The sequence below is a fragment of the Pieris rapae genome, chromosome 12 (assembly GCF_905147795.1).
Source record: "Pieris rapae chromosome 12, ilPieRapa1.1, whole genome shotgun sequence".
Classification (NCBI taxonomy): domain Eukaryota; kingdom Metazoa; phylum Arthropoda; class Insecta; order Lepidoptera; family Pieridae; genus Pieris; species Pieris rapae.
The window spans coordinates 9,296,243-9,314,624 of record NC_059520.1 but is presented as its reverse complement, the minus strand read 5'-3'; the positions used below and the strand labels follow the sequence as shown (position 1 = coordinate 9,314,624).

The 18,382-nt window shown below is 32.2% G+C and overlaps 1 protein-coding gene across 1 annotated transcript; it reads right to left on the bottom strand.

Annotated features, from left to right (window-relative positions):
* Nucleotides 1–16,629: 16,629 nt before the first annotated feature.
* On the bottom strand, nt 16,630–18,330 carry LOC110997824 (dTTP/UTP pyrophosphatase). The gene is made up of 4 exons (XM_022266165.2): nt 17,986–18,330; nt 17,572–17,813; nt 17,251–17,397; nt 16,630–16,896 (listed from the first exon to the last, which is right to left on the bottom strand). The coding sequence occupies exons 1-4, from the start codon at nt 18,073–18,075 to the stop codon at nt 16,755–16,757; spliced, it is 621 nt and encodes a 206-aa protein (XP_022121857.2). The 5' UTR covers nt 18,076–18,330; the 3' UTR covers nt 16,630–16,754.
* Between the last annotated feature and the right edge of the window lie 52 nt (nt 18,331–18,382).

Here is an 18,382-nt window from a genome sequence, read left to right as displayed (position 1 = left end):
CAGATGCAAATACGCAGTTTGCGTTCTATCCCACGCTAATGCACCTGCGCTACCTCACCGATAACGCCAGACCGATGTGAGACGGAATATGCGTTCTGTCCCGCTCTAACGCATATGTGGCCTCAGCTATATTACGTCATCGTGTGTTAGGTTTATTATTTTCGTTACGGAATTTCTTGATTCAGTCGCTGCGCTCAAAGCCCGCGATTAAATCTATACAATAGCTTAAAAACGCAAACCCAACTTATCAAAAATGCTTCGAAACGAGGAAAACAAGTAAATAGACAGGTCTGAGGTGGAAAAAACTGTTACTGTATTGTACGACTCCTCGTATCTCAAACTTATCTCTCATATCAAAGCAAGCTATGGGCTGGCCGTATATCAATATACTCGTATATTCCGACAATCGTATATCGAAGTACCATTGTGTATGTGTATGCTGCTATGTTAATCACGATTGTACACGTAAATCTTTTGACTTGACAAACTTTATCTCTTCAAATTGTATTTATAAACGAGTACTACGTAATAATAACAGAAGCAAAAGGTATTTCAAAAGTCAAATCTGAATTGCTGAAAGATTTTCTTATCAAAGAACCAGTATTGTAATAACTTGTAATAGGTATTGGAACATTGATCTAAGTGGAAGTATTTGGAAAACGGGTCCTCTGAAGCGTTACTGCGGTTCCCGACTCCCACGAACATACTAACCCTTTGCACCACAAAGCTATGTGGGAAAATATTTGGTACAAATTATTTTTTTACGAAATATGATTTTTTTTTTATAGAACCGGGGGCAAACGGGCAGGAGGCTCACCTGATGTTAAGTGATACCGCCGCCCATGGACACTCTCAATGCCAGAGGGCTCGCGAGTGCGTTGCCGACCTTTTAAGAATTGGTACGCTCTTATTTTATGTATTTTATTGGAATGATACCAAAACTTTATAAAAGGATCGAAGAATCATGGATTTATGGCCTGCAAAGGCGACCCATGGCTTCTTCCTTCTTTTTCAACTTCTTGGATATCAGCTGCAGCATAAAGTAGCACATCAAACATTGGTTTTTAGACAGTGATGGCCTAGTGATTTTAACGTGCGACAAGTTTACGAGTGCGTTTTGCAAGAAATTCTTTGGTCCAGAGACTTAATTTAAATCATGCACAATTTTTGTAATTTAGAAATAAAATGTGTATGGAATGTCAAATAAAACATTTAATTCATTTCATTATAACCATATATTATTCACAATATTTTTATTATTGTAAAATCAATGTTATCTTACATCGGATGTTGACAGCTGAACCAGTTGGAGTGTTGTAAAATTATTAGGCCATAGTATTACATAATGTAATAAATACTATTACGATATTACCAACTAAGATCTAGGCGCGCCGCGCTGTCTGTATCCGCCTACATTTGCTATCCGCCTACTAGACTGCTTTATGTGAAACTTAATCGGCAGTATTATTATTTGTGGGTTAAAGACACTGCTACCGCGTTTGTTGCGAACCTGTTTATTTTTAATGATAACCATGTTATATCACTACTAATGATTTATATTATATTGTATGTTTCAACAGGACCACAAGGTTAGCTAATTTTAGACAAAGAACGTTATTGTCAACTCTGTCAAAGGCTTCACAAAAGTCCAGATACACAACGTCTGTCCTGACATTTGTCCTTTGCTCGAGGAATAGTTAAAACTAAAGTAAGAAGATTATTATTGAAGGTATTTATTTGAACACGGGTTGAGACAATTTACATTATTTGATAAAAATAAACACTGTCTTAAAAGATTCTGATGAAGCCGTCGGTAAAGTCAATCCAGCGCTTACTCTGGTAATTCGTAGTTATCAATAGATCTTGACACAATAATATGATTAAAAAATAAAACCTGTGAATAAATAAAAATAAAATACGTTTATTTTGGAACATAAGATCATCATGGTATTACTTATTCCACGTCATTAAATTCAAGCCTGTATGCATCCCTACTCATCGGCAAAGAAGAAAGAGGGTGTAGGCCGAGAGAAAAAGCCGGCGTAAAAAACTCGCGGTACTGTTTTGAAAAAAGCAAATCATCAAACAATACTAAAATATTTTAAACAAATATAGCAAATTAATTAGAAGTAGCCTGCCCAGTACTAGTCCCAGGCCCTTTTATCAACTAGATAAACTTTATAGAAAGCCTTTTTACACAGCTTTTCTTTTATACATTTCTTAAATTTATTCAAAGGCAGAGATAAAAGAATATATCTCAAATGCACACGACGACAATGCTACGACTTTGATTTATATACAAGAAGGTTAAATTCAATACAGATGAATTCCCGTTGTGGCATTGCACTTCCCAACGGACAGACGCACAATGCAAGTGATTAGAGACAAGATAGACGAGGTAATGAGACAAGGTTAGATGATAAATTAACAATGTAAATACAGAAATGGGTTTTAGCAATATTAAGTCACCGGTCGAGTAAAGGCACTGGTAATGTCTGGTAATGTCTGGTAACTTCCGAAATGTGGAGTGCGCCACATTTTAAAAACAAATCCTCTAAATCCACAAACTCACGCCCAGCTTAAAGCTTGTGTTTACCTATATAAAAATAAAAATAAATCATATTGTTAGACAGCAGTTATATTAAATACAGCAGTGAACGAAGAGAATGATTGAATCCTGAGCTAATGTACAGTTAATAATAATACACAAATAAATGGAATGAGTGAAAACAGTAAGAAAAACCTTAAAACAATGAACAATGATAATGAACTTAGTATACAATTAGAATTCAAAAGTAAATATCTATGAAGTTATAATAAAATAAACGTTGAAATAAATGTTCCCACTAGTTCCTTCAATTCACTCTACAATTCATTGCTACTTGAAAAGCAATTTCACACTGATCTCGCGTCTATAAAAGCCTTTATTAATCTGACCGTATTAAAGGTCCCGCAAGCCCTATGGAATGTTATTTATAAAAAGTGGTTAAAAATGCAATGACATTGTAATTGCAGCCTTCTTCGGTCGACGGATACGGCCTTGTGAGGTCGGAAAGGGAATCATTTACACCGTACTGTACCAGCTAACACACTGAAGAAATTAACTAGTTTTTTCTAGTAAAAAATTTTCAGAAATAATGAGTTATTTATTTTCATATATCCTTTTTTATTATTCTTTTTTACAAATTACGTTTTAATTGCTTTGTTCTGTTAGTTTGTCTAAGTAATTTTATATTTCACACTTCTTGCACTCACCTTATCTAATTTAATATTCTTTTCAGTTCCCTGGAAGATATCTCTTGAAAGCGATAAGGCCGCCAGTTGTCCGCCTGTTTAATTATCTGTATTGTACTAAATTTTTGTTACTGCAATGAAGTTTTAATAAGGAAAAATACTTTGGAACAAATTTTATTGCTATTTCATACTTAAGATACAATTTCAATAATATTACTAATTTACTAAGCGTTTATCAATGTCGGTGTGATTACACTCCTATGTAATCAATTCCAACTGAACCGGTTCCTTCTGCCATTTTAGCATCGTGATAACTCGTGTTACGCAACGTGGAAATACTTACACATATGTGTGTAACGGTTATCAATAACAAATATTACATTTCCTGGCAGTGTCGTTGGTTATACCAATATCAAAAATATTATTGCCACATTTAAAAATGTTTTTAATATTATTTCATTATGGCATTTTGATTAATATTTTAATCTTTCTTTAGTATATATGTATTAAAGCTTTCATTCGCATAGTGGTTAACGCTCATGGTCTAATATTCGATAATACATATATAATTTCGTATTATATATAATGTTACAGGCGCCTATTTTGTTTGTTATGTTTGTTTTAGTATCGTAGATTTATTCTAGGTAGGTCAAAAAAGCTAGGTTAATAAATGTATACAAAATATTGCAAATACTATTTTAAAACACTTAGAAGTTTCTTATCCCGTCTTCTTCATATGAATTTTTTTTCTCCATACGAAAAGTATTTATTTTATATTTAAAGAAAAACACTTTTTTAACGGATTATAGATATGTATTATTATATTTATAAGTTTAAATATAATAATACATATCTATAATCCGTTAAAAAAGTGTTTTTCTTTAAATGTGTAAAAGTTATGTAAATAAAAGACAATACTTTATTTTATATTTATTTTATTTTTTACTGGTAGTTTTGACTTTGAAAAGTGCCTTTTTAATAAACCTAAATAAAATGAATGATTTCACTTTGTCTTGACAGAAATTAAATGACATCGAATCTAAAAGTTGAATTAATGTAGAAACGTCCCATGTCGTTGTCCCCATTGTGTGTTTCAAAGACTAGAAATTTAAAAGTACACAGTTTTTACGCCTAAAAAGGAATAGCACAGCTCAGAGCGACATTTGAAAATATTTTCTCACGAAACGAGTAGCTAAAATATTCACGGATGGCGCTTGGCAATAAATACGTACAGACATATTTAATAGGTCGTTAACATTGAACATATAAACATTAAATGAGCTGTCTGATCCAGTACAGCGAGACATAATAGGATATTCCGATATTATTAAGTTGATCCGCCAATATCAAATGATACAGTAATTACAATCAAAATGTTTATTGTAAAATATATTTTTTGGCGAAAATATTGAAGTTGTTCTTGCAACTTCGATTTTGTTCCTTTTGGAGTAATTAGACTCTTGGGGGTTCAAGTGCGCATGTGCAAGTTAAAAATATAATTTGCCGCCTTGTAGATAGCGGTGCTCCTAGAACTGGTGTATTCCTCGCAGAAACTTTTTAAAGCTGTTTTAATTTTCTTTTTACACTTATGTAGGTGAATATTATGATAGGGATGACGCGGATGACGCAGGCCTCGTGCGCCTCGCATAGATCGTAGTTCGATTCCCAGCTGTGAACCAATAAGCTTTCTATGTGTGCATTTAAAGTATGGTAAAGGAATAAATATCAAGATGTTTTAACTCGAAGGCGTGTGTCAGGCACAGAGGCATCACAGCTACTTACTTATTAAAAAAAAAACACATGATTACAAAACAGAGTAGCGCCCCTATTTTTTTTACTGAATGAAAAACTAACACAGAAGCGATGTAAAGATTTTTCTCGATCTCTTCAATGAACCTGTCTGCATTTATGTACTGTCAAATATTTTTAAACAAAAAATCTTATTTAAATAACTGTTTTTGTACAACATTGACAAATAAATTCGTTTCCACGCAAAAAGGTCTGTCATTAAACATTTGCGATCTTTTACCGATAAAAACTGAATAAATCATATAATAAAATTAAAGCGGTACTTTGAATATAGCAAATACAGTTACAGTCAATTGATCCAGTTTTTATCCAAAATGGCAACACTTGTGGAGGTTCCGTGGAAAATATTAAGTTTAATTTAATTATAACAGTAAAAAAATATAAGTATTTCCTCCAACGTCAACTTTGTTTCCTTTGGAGCCTCTTGCACCGTGGGTTTTAAGAAGCTAATTAAAGATATGAGTTGGCGCCTGTTAGACAGTACCAGTGACCCCAGAGCTGGTGTTTTCCAAGCTCAATGAATAACTAGCACAATTCAGCGAGGAAATGCTGCCAGCGTTAAAGTTACACTGCCACAGGGACCAAACTAATTAATTTTACTGTTAATAATTCCTGTCATTACTTTGTAGGTTAAGTTAAATATAATAGTAAAATTAAACATTTAAAACAAATGACTATTTCTTCGCAGACTTGAGTTTTGTATGGTTTGTGCAAGCCGCGCACTCCGCACCTAACAAACAAACTACAAACTAATATTGATTGCTAAATTTACCTTTCTTCTATCCTGATTTTTGTTGTGTGGCCTGAAACTAACTCAAAAAACAGGTGTCCTAATCGAAAATCACAATTTTGGTTATTATTTTTCAAAAATCAACAAGAAATACTAAGATTGTTCACTGCTTACTTGTGTTTTTACGAAACCACAAAAAAAATTTGCTGACCTCATCGAAAAACACATTTTTGTCAAGTTTCGTCTTTTGTTTTTTTATATAAACTACATTTAAAGCGATGATTGTACAAAATGAAATAAAACTCTTTGAGTTCCAAACTACAATGTACAGATTAATGAAGACTTTACTTAGATACCTCGAATCAGATATCTATAATTTTTATAAAGACTTATTATAAAAGAGTGGCGGAGAGTTTATTGCTAGTTCTTCTCTTCCGTTCCACGCCCTTGATTTGAGAACTGGCAGTAAATGTAAATTAGAGGCATTTTATGTATATTTCTTTCTTTTGACGTTCATAAGTGTACATTATGTTACTTATATGAATAAATGATTTTTGATTTGATTGAAATTTTACCGTAATCTTGTTTATATTGTTTTGAAATTTTTCTTACATTACGGGTTTGACAGTTTAACGGTCGGTACTACGGAACCCAATATCACATACATAAATTATGTAAATTTAAATCTTATTTCTGGTAAATAAAATCTACATTAGATTCTAAGAAAATTAAGATGTAACGTCCGTTCTAGTTTAGCGATTACAAATGGTGTTTGGATGTGACGATTCGATTACGATAGTTCAAGGACGTTTCACACTTAGTCAATAAACTGGAAATTTATACATCCGAAATATTTCTACACTAAAATTATTAAGAGGTTTGTTTTACTTTTAGACATATCTACAAAATTAAAGGACGAGAACCGAACTAAGTTTCAAATAATGCTAAAAAAACAATGAACTTTTCATTCGACTCAATATATGAACGTAAAAATTCAATATAAAACGAAAGTATAAGCATCTTTTGTAAATATTGATGTCACAACACAAATTCGGTGTTTAGCCCAATTCACAGACAATTTGACATTTATTATATTGAAAATACTATAATTTCGTGTGTGACTACGCAGACAAATTGTACTGACTTAGTACCTGAAGTCTTGGTATGGCCTTAACGCCCGAAGCCAATAATTAATCCACAATCTGATCTCAGATTAAAACAATGAATCGATCAGATCGTGACAGTCGATCGATCTACTATGTGCATCACAATAACCAAACCCTACAGGCTACACAGACAATCCATTTTTGGGTTGCATAGTGCAACGGCGAAGCTGTGGTCTCCTACGGCGGCGCGGATGGGCTGCGGCATCGACTTCCCTGGCCCTCTCCGCCCCTTTAGTTATCCCTACGCTTATATATGTCTAACTCTTTTGATCTAATGATGTGTTTCCGCCACACCAAAAGGAATAAAAATTATTACATTTCAGTTGGATTTTTATTAGTTGTTGGTAGTTAAGAGTCTAATTGTAATAATACAAATAAATATATAAATATATAATAAATAACATACGTATACAAATAAATAATAAATAACATACGTAGTAAAATTATCTATTGTTACCAAGACATTACAGAAAATAATCAATGTCAGTCTGACATTTCAAAATGGCGTACCCATCTCAGCCGCCGGCCAAGTTAAAAGTATGTGGCACTGTACAATAAGCTAATAATATTTGACTTTTGACTTTGATTATCATTTGTTTAGTCTGTGAAAAACCTTAACACTTTCACACTAATTACAATTTCGTCTAAACAATGTTTTAATGTGACCTTCGAGGCAATTTTCATTGTTGTTTAATAAGATGGCACCCAGATATACATTGTTAGATCGTAGGAAGGTTGAAGCGTGGGAGATGTGAAACTATAAAGTATAGAGTATAGAACAAAAAAAACGATTAATTTATGCTAAATAGAATCTATAAATTTTACCAGGTTGGGGGCCTACCATGTTTGTTCAGGCCGAGTTCGGGGCAGTATTACTATGGTCAAGTTGTTTGATTAATGGGTATTTCATAAAAATTTCATAAAAATAACAATATCTATGCCGTTGAGCTTAAGGAAGGCTAAAGTATGACTCCGGAATGTCAAAAAATCAATGTAACAAGCATATTTGGACTTTCGAAACTCCAAACAAAAAATTAAATATGTTTATTTTGGAATATGTTATACATATGTATCACTTATTCCACGTCTTGTCACAAAATCCCTACTCATCGGCAAAGAAGACATGGTGTAGGCCGAGAGAAAAAGCCGTTGTAAAAAACTCTCGGTACTCTTTTGAAATAGCAAATCATCAAAGAACACTTTTTTTAAACAAATATTGCAAATTATTAAAAGTAGCCTGCCTAGCACTAGTCCCAAGCCCTTTTATCAACAAGATAATCGTTAACTTTATAGAAATCCTTTTTACACATTTTTTTCTTTAATACATTTCTTAAATTTATTGAATGGCAGAGATAAAAATGCCTCTGGGATTTTATTAAAGAAGAGTATCCTTTTTCCTAAAAAAGAATTACTAACTTTAGATAGTCTAGTACGGGGAAATTGCAGTTGTTCTGCGTTTGTTCCGAGTAACTTTTTCGTTTCACCTGGAATCGAAGCCAGGATCTCTAGATTAAACGACACCTCCTAAAAGAATGGTAGTCAACAAAAAAGGGCTCTGTTATTATCATATTGTAAACCTGTCAACATTACATTTACCCAATAGATAAACAAAGCGGACACCTGTATCCAGTTGCGCAATTAAGATTGTCGCGTTCTCAGTACTTCGGCGATGACCGCCGGGAAATGAACCTGACACCGCTCCCACGCTGGAACTTTACGCTGTTTTATTGAGCTGATACCGTGGCACAAAGTAATCCGTAGGGTTGCCTGAAAGAGATCGCTTGTTAGCGATAAGGCCGCCCGTTGCACCTTTTGTAATTTTTATGTATTTTGTCATTTGTGTTTCTTTGCAACGAAGTGTGAATAAATTAAATAAATAAATATTCAATCAGCTTAAACGTCTTGTTTTTGACGAAGGCACATGTTTCAAGTACATAATATTTCATATATATTTTTAAGGCAATCGCGACTAAATAATTGGCTGAAAATCAATATATTGGTCAAAGAAAATTTTAGTACTGTTATTGTCTAAACATTATTATAATTCTTACACCTTCAAAATAACGCTGACCTATACACAAAATATGACACAATCTTTCAATCACCCGTGGGCGCCGCCCACAGCCGCCCTACAAGGCAATATAACCTTATGAAGTGGCAATATTATAGATAAACATTAACTTTATTGCTGGCAAACACGAATTTATAGCCATGTTAACTATTTTTCTCTGCTTTAATATTTTTTATGACTCCGTATATAGATGTATGCATAATCGAAGCAATGATTATTATTATTATTATTTTCATGAATAAATCCATATTTTTGTTAGTGTTCTAGCATTTTTAGTACAGCCCCTATAGGTAAAAGCACTCTACATACATTTCTTTGTCTTTAGTAACATTCATTTTCTTCGCTAGTTCTATTCTTATCCAAATTTTCTTTTGTCTACATCTTTCCAGCCCCAGTCCATTTTGTCCACCATCTTTATGATTATCGGTAAACAAGTACACTTATGAACGTCATACTTAGCACGTTTTGTTTTGTTACTTTTACTGTATTACATTAATTACAAGCAGCTAACTGATTTATTAAGAACGTTCTGGAAGTCCAGGCGACAATGCCAACACATGCTTTAAATGATTACCAGATTTATAAACGGTCAATTTATTATCTAAATAATTAGGTAATATTAAAACCGAGGTTAAGGGGTGATGAAGGTTATTCAAACTTGATTGGGGGCGGTTAAGGGCAACAGCCATCCAAATATGGCCTGGCAATCGCGTTGATATATTACGTACAATATTTTCAACATAACAAATTAAAGTGTCAATATTATCAATAAATTGGGAATTAAAAATGGACATTGTGGTTTACTTTTATTAATAAATTGATAGTTATTGAACATGTCTTTTAAAGGAGAGTTTCAATTAAGTTGAAAATTTAAAAATGAAACGCGGTTCAAATGAGGTAAAAAAAAAGTAAGTATAACTTCAAAAACTTATTTCGTCCAAAATTCTTTAATCTGAACTTAAACTGGAGATTTTATATTTTACAACTAAACACCTATTTACTACCTAAAATATGATCATTTTATTTACACTTCGTTACGTTAGAAAAAAATACATATCCATAAATTTATAAAGGATGCAACGGACGGCGTTATCGCCAAGAAGCGATCTCTTCCAGTGAACCCTAAGGAAAGCGACTAAAAAAAGAAATATGATGGATACAGTGAAAGAAGTGCTAACCAAATCTTATAAAAAAAAATACAATCACCGACCTTCACCTGAAATAAATAAATAATATAAATTAAAAAGCTAATCTCACGAATTCATGAATTGCTATGCTGCAAAACTAATAAGAAATACAAAAGTCACGACAAAGAACACGATAGGAATTTCAAATATTATATTATATTTGATTAAGATGTTTGTGATAATTCACACAAAAATTACATTATTACAAGGATAACCAAGACTTAATGTATTTGCAATTCGTTATTACAAAAACCACGTACGTAAATCGTAATTTGTTTTTGTACAAGATGAAGGAAAACCAGTAATAATGTTAGCGAACTTGAAATTATTATAATTTCTTATTACCACTGCACTTTGTATTGTGTTTTTGTTAAATGATATTCTCATGCCATATATTAAAAAGATTTTTAAAATCTTGAAAACAATTAAATTAAAAGCAACTTAATTGTATAAATAGAAATATGTCCACGTTTCAAAACTCACATCAAAGTGTCTGTACACGAAAAATCTTAACATCTTCTCGACCTGTCTTTTACAGACTTCTTATTGTGCAATAATAACATTTTTGTCTGAAGTACTATTAACTGTCAGAAGACTAACTGAAGTGTGGGTGCTAGACGTTACGCCCGAACCCAATAATTAACCCACAATCACAGATTGTTTTCAATCTGAGATCAGACCGTGACAGTCGATCGATCTCCTATCTGCATCCCAATAATTTCTCAGATTTCTGAATCTGTTTTATGATCATTTTTAAATCGAATAGGCAAGTAGGTGATCAGCCTACAGTGCCTGACACACGTCGTCGACTTTTTTTTTGGGTCTAAGACATGTCGGTTTCCTCACGATGTTTTCCTTCACCGTACGAGCAAATGTTAAATGCGCACATGGAAAGAAAGTCCATTGGTGCACAGCCGGGGATCGAACCTACGACCTCAGGTATGAGAGTCGCACGCTAAAGCCCCTAGACCAACACTGCTCTTGAGTTTAAGTTAACCACAATAAATATTATATATCAACGATTCGTTGCCTAGTGTATGTTTACAACCTTTAGAATGCAAGTACAAAATGTAATGTTTTTAAGTCAAATAAAGTAATTTTTATTTATTATTATCCTTCACACACTAGGAGTATTGTTCACAGGATATACCCCATCAGCAGAATCCGGGCACTGGCTAAAAGGACGCTGTTTATAGCTTTGAACAGCCACACATAATGTCCGACAAGATGTTTTTACAGTAGTTACAAAGTAGTGAAGACAAAATTAGATTCGTGTGTCGTTTGTGCTTCGTTTACAGTGACGACGGAGAAATCTTAAACAAGAATTTAGCTAAGAAATAACTGTGATACATAAAACACACCTACAATTGTTCATAGAGCCTTTATCACCCCCTTTAAACCTTAGTTTAACTACTAACTACACAGTCCAGGTAGCAGTGGACCAGTTTCGACTGGGATTTTTTTTGGTAGATTGACTAATGCAGCGTACGATGGTAGCGTGATATATTTTTAGTATGTCTGTTTCAAATGTTACTATTCTCATGTGACATGAGAATAAACTTGAAACCTAACTAGCGCCAGTTAGCAAACGCAACATTGGTTCCGTGAAACAAACATAGTAAACCCTTCACATCCGGTTCCTGCCAATGTCAAGTTCGCCACGTGTGCGTGTACACTTAAGTTTTCCTATTTCTAAAATCATCAATTTTGTACAATTGCTCATGTTTAAACGATTGTCACACAAAAATCTTGGCGATTAAAAAGAGTGGCGGAGAGTTCTCTTCCGTTCTAGGCCCTTGATTTGAGGACTGGGAGTAAATTAAAATTAGAAGCATTTAATGTATATTTTTTTTTTGACGTTCAAAAGTGTACATTGTGTTAGCTATATGAATTAATGATTTTTAACTTTGACTTTGTAAATCCCATACTCTTTCGTTACTGAACGTAATTTCTGGGTTTTTTACAAAACACAATTATGGTTATAAGAAACCCTTCATGCAATGTACATGTTACGCTTTAGTCTATTCTAGAAATTATCTGTAATTATAAATATGAATTATCTTCATAATTACAAAGACATTGTAGCTTCGTTTTGCCATTTGCAATTCAAATATTCACGTCGTTCGGCTATACTTTCTTAATTTTTTTGTAAATACATAAAGTTTTCTTACTCTGGGGTATGCAGAAGAAGAAGAAACATTTTTTAGTTTACTAAATAGACATTATAGTCTTCCATTTTTATATAAAGTACAGATATTCCTATTTTATAGGAAAAATCGTAAAATGATATGTAAGTTTCACTTCTTTACGACATATCATATTTCTACTATTTGCAACTTCACGAAAATGGGGTAGATAAGGCTTAAGCCTTAAGTAAACCAATTTTTTCAGTCATATTTATTAATACTTGCTAATTTTAACAGATTTATATACATTCACTGATACTTACAATCAAAAAGTGAGGTTAACCTCAAATAAATATTAAAATCATGCTCATACGTGTTGAATTTATAAAACGAAATGTATAATCACTCTCACTTTTCTTGTAAATTCACTTAAATTTGAACAAGTCTTTATATTTAATCACTTTCAAATTAATATACCTATTCTTATTCTTATTTCAAACTAAACTGCTAAACTAATATATTGTTGTTATTATTATCATATATTACATTATATTCTTTACGTCACTATACTAAACTTCGATAAAAAAGCAACATGGCGCGTAACCGAAAAACGTGACGTTTTCTTACAAAATTTCTCCCATACATAGTATAAAAAAGTTTCACTTCAAAAACTTTTAATATGACGCAAAGTGAATAATTATTTAGTTTAAAGGTTAATTTGAGGACTTACCTATGGGAATCAAACCTTACAAAACAACTTCACCAGTATATAGATAATATGTAGATCCATAATTTTCATATTGTTTTCAAAGCTCTAGAAATTTTACTTCCATTTAATTACGAATGTACCATTTAATTTCATTCTCGATCATCTTATTCCTTGACAACAGATGTACGAAGATCCGGCGCATAGCTTTGCATCTGTTCGCAGTTCCCACACCCACGGGATAATCATTATTTAGGTTTTTTATGCGGAAGTTGCTTCCTAAATATATTAAAATCTTGATTACTTTAAAAGCTTTATTAATAACCATATATACATCGTTGTATTGCATTTACAATTCGATAAACTTAGGAAGTTCTTCGATTCAAAGCTTGATATATTGTGTCCAGAAAATACAAATTGAGTAATTTTCTAACTTTACTTTAATTTTGATTGATTTTACATCAATGCTAAAGCCTTAAAATTCCTTAACATTTGTAAGACCCACATTTACAATTATATATTATTTATAAGAAACGCTATTATGTGTGAGATGGTTCAAAATAAAGACAAGAAGTATTGTATTGTTCCAATTTGTACGAAACCGCAAGAGGCTACTTAAAAAAAAAAACAAAGATATGCAAGCAAAAATAACTCTTACGGAATTGTCGTAGAAGATAAAATACAATGTCAATTGTCAAATTATAGAGGCACTGCGAAATGATGCAGCGCAGGTGGTAAATCTAGTTCCCACAGAGTACAATAGTTTTTTTATAATTTCACAAGTGGCAACACACTCTCACATGATGCCACTATAAAAATTAATAAGGCCAGTGATGGGTGCACAAGTCGATAAAAATCAATTTAAATTGTTTATATTTGTAATTTAAGTCTTTTTAGTTAATAATTTATGATTTATAAAATGGATACTTGATGATTAAGTTAATTGTTTTATATTTTAATATACTTATATAATATAAATTATATTCTTCCCTAGACATTAATTTAGAATATGGTTATAAATGATTTTATAAATCATAAAGACATGTTAGAGTTTTACATAATTATATGTTTTTAGCATAAAAATACACCTTTTTCTAGTCTGGGCCTCAGATTTCTGTACCTGTTTCATAATCATATGTCAATCTTATAGGCAAGTAGATTATTAGCCTTTTGTGTCTGACACACGGCGTTGACTGTTTGGGTCTAATGCAAGCCGGTTTCTTCACGATGTTTTCCTTCACCGTTCGAGCTAATGTTAAATGCGCACATATAGAGGAAGTCCATTAGTCTGAAATTTTGGGCAAAAATTGGGCTGAAAGTCTTACGCGTAAGCTACTAAGCCAACACTGCTCAAACCTATATACTACATAAATACGCAAACTTACTTCAACGCTAAAAGAATAGCAACCTTAAATTATGTTATTATCATTTTATCGACATTCTGTATTTTATCGCTGCAATCTCAACACTGTCGTTTATACCTTCCGTACTCCCACGCATTATGGCAGCAACCGTACATCATGTAGAAACCAGAACACGCGACAATACACGGAAAATAGAAAACAATATCTAACAGTCTGATAGATAGAGAAAATTACGGGAAATTTTACTTATGTAATTAGCACGGAGTACCGAGTCAAGTATAGACATGAGAACCCACAATACCACACAATAAATTGTAGATATGAAGTATATTGGGAGCATTAGATCAATATTACAAATCCTTTACGTTTTTAATATATAAATTCACTTGGCTAGCGCACTAAACAATTTAATATACATAACATGTATTACTTGTGAGATACATTGTGTTCCATGGTCAAGGCGTATGTTTTTAAAACATAATTTTTTTTTATCTCACAAAAGTTGTGAGATCAAATTGTACAAAGTTACGTAAAATACGGTAAAACTGATAGGGTGGCTATAGCAATTAAATAAAACGTTAGTAATACTTGTAACATTGTATTGACTTGTATAATAAATCTATAAACATAATCCAAATTCAAACGTAGTGCATCATAGACAATTATATGTGGACAGAGTTGCGAGAGTTTCGGTGGTGGTTGTTGTCGATATGTTCAGATATACTTATATTAAATTCAAACTTTGTTAGAAATCATGAGCTTATAACAAGAAAAAAATTAGGGGCTTCGACACTAGATTAAGAGCAAACTAACTTGACTTATTGAAGAGTTTTTAATCTATTGGACACTTATTTTGACACTGCTCACATATCTCACTATTAATAATAGTAGCCTGTATTTAGATACTTTAAGATTCAAATACGTTTCTAATTCTTATAGATAGATTTAGTCTTATAGATATAGTGTGCCTTTTTTGGCAAAGGCCTCCAAATCAAGCCATTCTTCTCTGCTTTGTGCCTCTTCTCTTCCATTTACCACCTGATGTTTTTTTAATTTGGTTTGTCAACCTTCTAAAGTTGTCTTCCTCTTTTCCGTTTGCTATACCTTAGGCACCAGTTTAGTCATTTGTTTTGGTACTTCTTTCTCTATTACTTATTTATAAATAAGCTTAAATAGATGTAGGTATTATCGATAGCAGGATTGTAACCAAGTATAAAAAATAAATTCATAAATTATTTGATGCACATTGCAAATTAACTGCGCCGTGGTTACAAGACCTTAATAAGAGTCGTGACCTCAGGTGCAACGCTCAATCTAGATTCAAACAATAGCTTGACTCATGGAAGTTAATCTTGATTTATTAGAACTAATTACACTCAATTAAAGGCTTTAATGTCCAAAAGGTGTTGAAAAGGGTCAATTTTTTTTATAGAACAGGGGGCAAACCGGCAGGAGGCTCATCTGATGTTAAGTGATACCGCCGCCCATGGACACTCTGAATGCCAGATGGCTCGTGAGTGCGATGTCGGCCTTTTAAGAATTGGTACGCTGAATAAAAGTACTATCGATTTTATAATTATTAGGTAAATTTTGTAGGTCGTAATGTTATTTATTTTGTAAAATTATATCTAATTTATTGGTCTGACAATTACGTATTTCAGTTGAATGTTGAAGTGGTCGTAGATTTTGTAGGATGACCTAGGTTGCGGGTTGATTGCGAGGATATTGTTTTTATACAAAATATATTAAAACCAACCGAATAGGTTCGAATTGGTATCACGATAGATTCTTTAAGTTAGCACCATCAATACAGTACATACCTTCAATTATTTTTTGGAGAATCGAGATATACATTATGCTGTATCGATAAATTCAAACAATAGAAATTACGAGTAACGATGCGCCTAACATTTACTCGTAGCAAAGATGTGTTGACAATAATTACGCTTTCAATAGTCATATATTTATAATACTCTTGATAGCATTTTTCATGGTTGGTAAAATTTTAGCCTTATCACCCGCATCCGCGACATTTTGTAAAACTACTTATTTGTACTCATTGAATACGGCGATCGAAAATGTTTTTATTTAAAGACAATATAATTTCTATTCAGGATAACAATTAGGTTGCAAATTCACAGAAGGCTTACATAACATAACACAATGTAAATTACTCAATCTATGTTACTAAGCCTTTATGAATTAATTAAGTAAACAAAAGCTGTACAAACTTTAATTTAAAAAAAACAAAATCAACTTTATTAACAACATTACAGGAACAATTAATAATTTGTCTAACAAAATATATACAGTGGTAACATTTTTTGGTAACAGTGCTTATATAAAAACAAAGACTTGAACCTATTTAACTTCTTTAAACATGTCATAGAGTATAGAGCAAAGTCTGTAAAGGGGCAACCCCACAACAGTAAAGTAATCACCTTCCACACGCTCTACAAAAGTACCACCAACTCCTTGAATACCATAACCACCAGCTTTGTCCCTGAAAACAAGAATATATTATTATTACTGGAGAAAAACAAAAAAACGTGGAATGATCTGGTTTAAACATCTGTGACATGACAATTCGAAACATACTTCATACATTAGTTAATATACTTAATGATAGCTTTATAATTATTGTTCGGGTTAATCAGTAAATAAAGATTATTTAATTACTCTTTATTTATTTAATAGAGATGTGTTTATAAGTTTTAAGAATTAGTCTAGACTGAAGCAATGATCATTAAAAAATTACTTGCTTGTGCCTTGCCATTAAGGTCACAGTCTAAATAAAGATTTAACGATTCAATAAAAATGTATCTATAAATATAATAATATAAATAATTAAGCTTACATTGGTTCACCAGTTGCAATATAACCTCGGATTTGTTCATCATCTAATTTACCAAAGTAGACATCAGTTTTTTCAGTAAATTTTAGTGTTTTTTCTAATGATTTGACTACCACTCCGGTGTATACTGTGTGGCTTCGTCCAGATAGCCTGCAAGTATATTTTGAGATTTTTTTTAACAGTAATGACTAAGTCAGAACAAAATAAGTCTTCCTTATATAATTTATAATCTTCATAATAATATTCATATTTTTCATATGTATGAGCAGTTGCATATGAATATTATATTGGGATATCAACTTTTGACATAAATACTGATCTTACTTTGATAACATATCAAAAGCTTCTTCTTGAGAAATTGGCTTGCCAAACATTTTACCATCAAGTGTCACCATAGTATCTGCACCAATAATAACATCAGGTGCTGCACCCTCTGTTTTGAGCCGATTGTCAACCTCTAAGACTTTTTGTAAAGCTGTCTCTTCGACAAACTCTGAGAAGGTTTCAAAATTTTCAGGATCCAAATCCTCTTTAAATAAAGATGGGCACAGCTTTACCTTTAAACCCTATAAATTAGAATAGTAAGTACATATAATAAAAAGTCCAATAGTTTGTATTTATAAATACAATATTCAACAAATGCCTACTAAGACTAAATATAATGTAAAGTGTTTTTATGTAATATATTAAATCTCAATTCCGATCTTATAAATAATATATAATTGAATAAGTACTTACAATATTTTCTATTAGCTCTTTTCGTCTTGGAGAGCCACTAGCTAAGATAATATGTTTTTGTTTTAATATGTGCATGACTGGTTGAAGCATGTTTGAAGAAATCACTAGTTATAAAATATAAGGTATTTCGATTGAAAAACGAATAGGCGTAGTAGTAATAAATTTATGACAACTTTAAGTTAAGATTTAACAATAAGGACAATAACATTAACATATGGTGGTATAATGTTTAACTAGTAACTACCTATTACCTATGATCATTGCCCGCGCTTTTGTTCATAAATCATAGACTACTTTCAACTCTGGACTATTAAAGTTGAGACAGACCTAGACGACAGACGTGCTGTGTGACCCACCTACGCCAAAAAAATGATATGTAGTTACTAAAATTGAATTT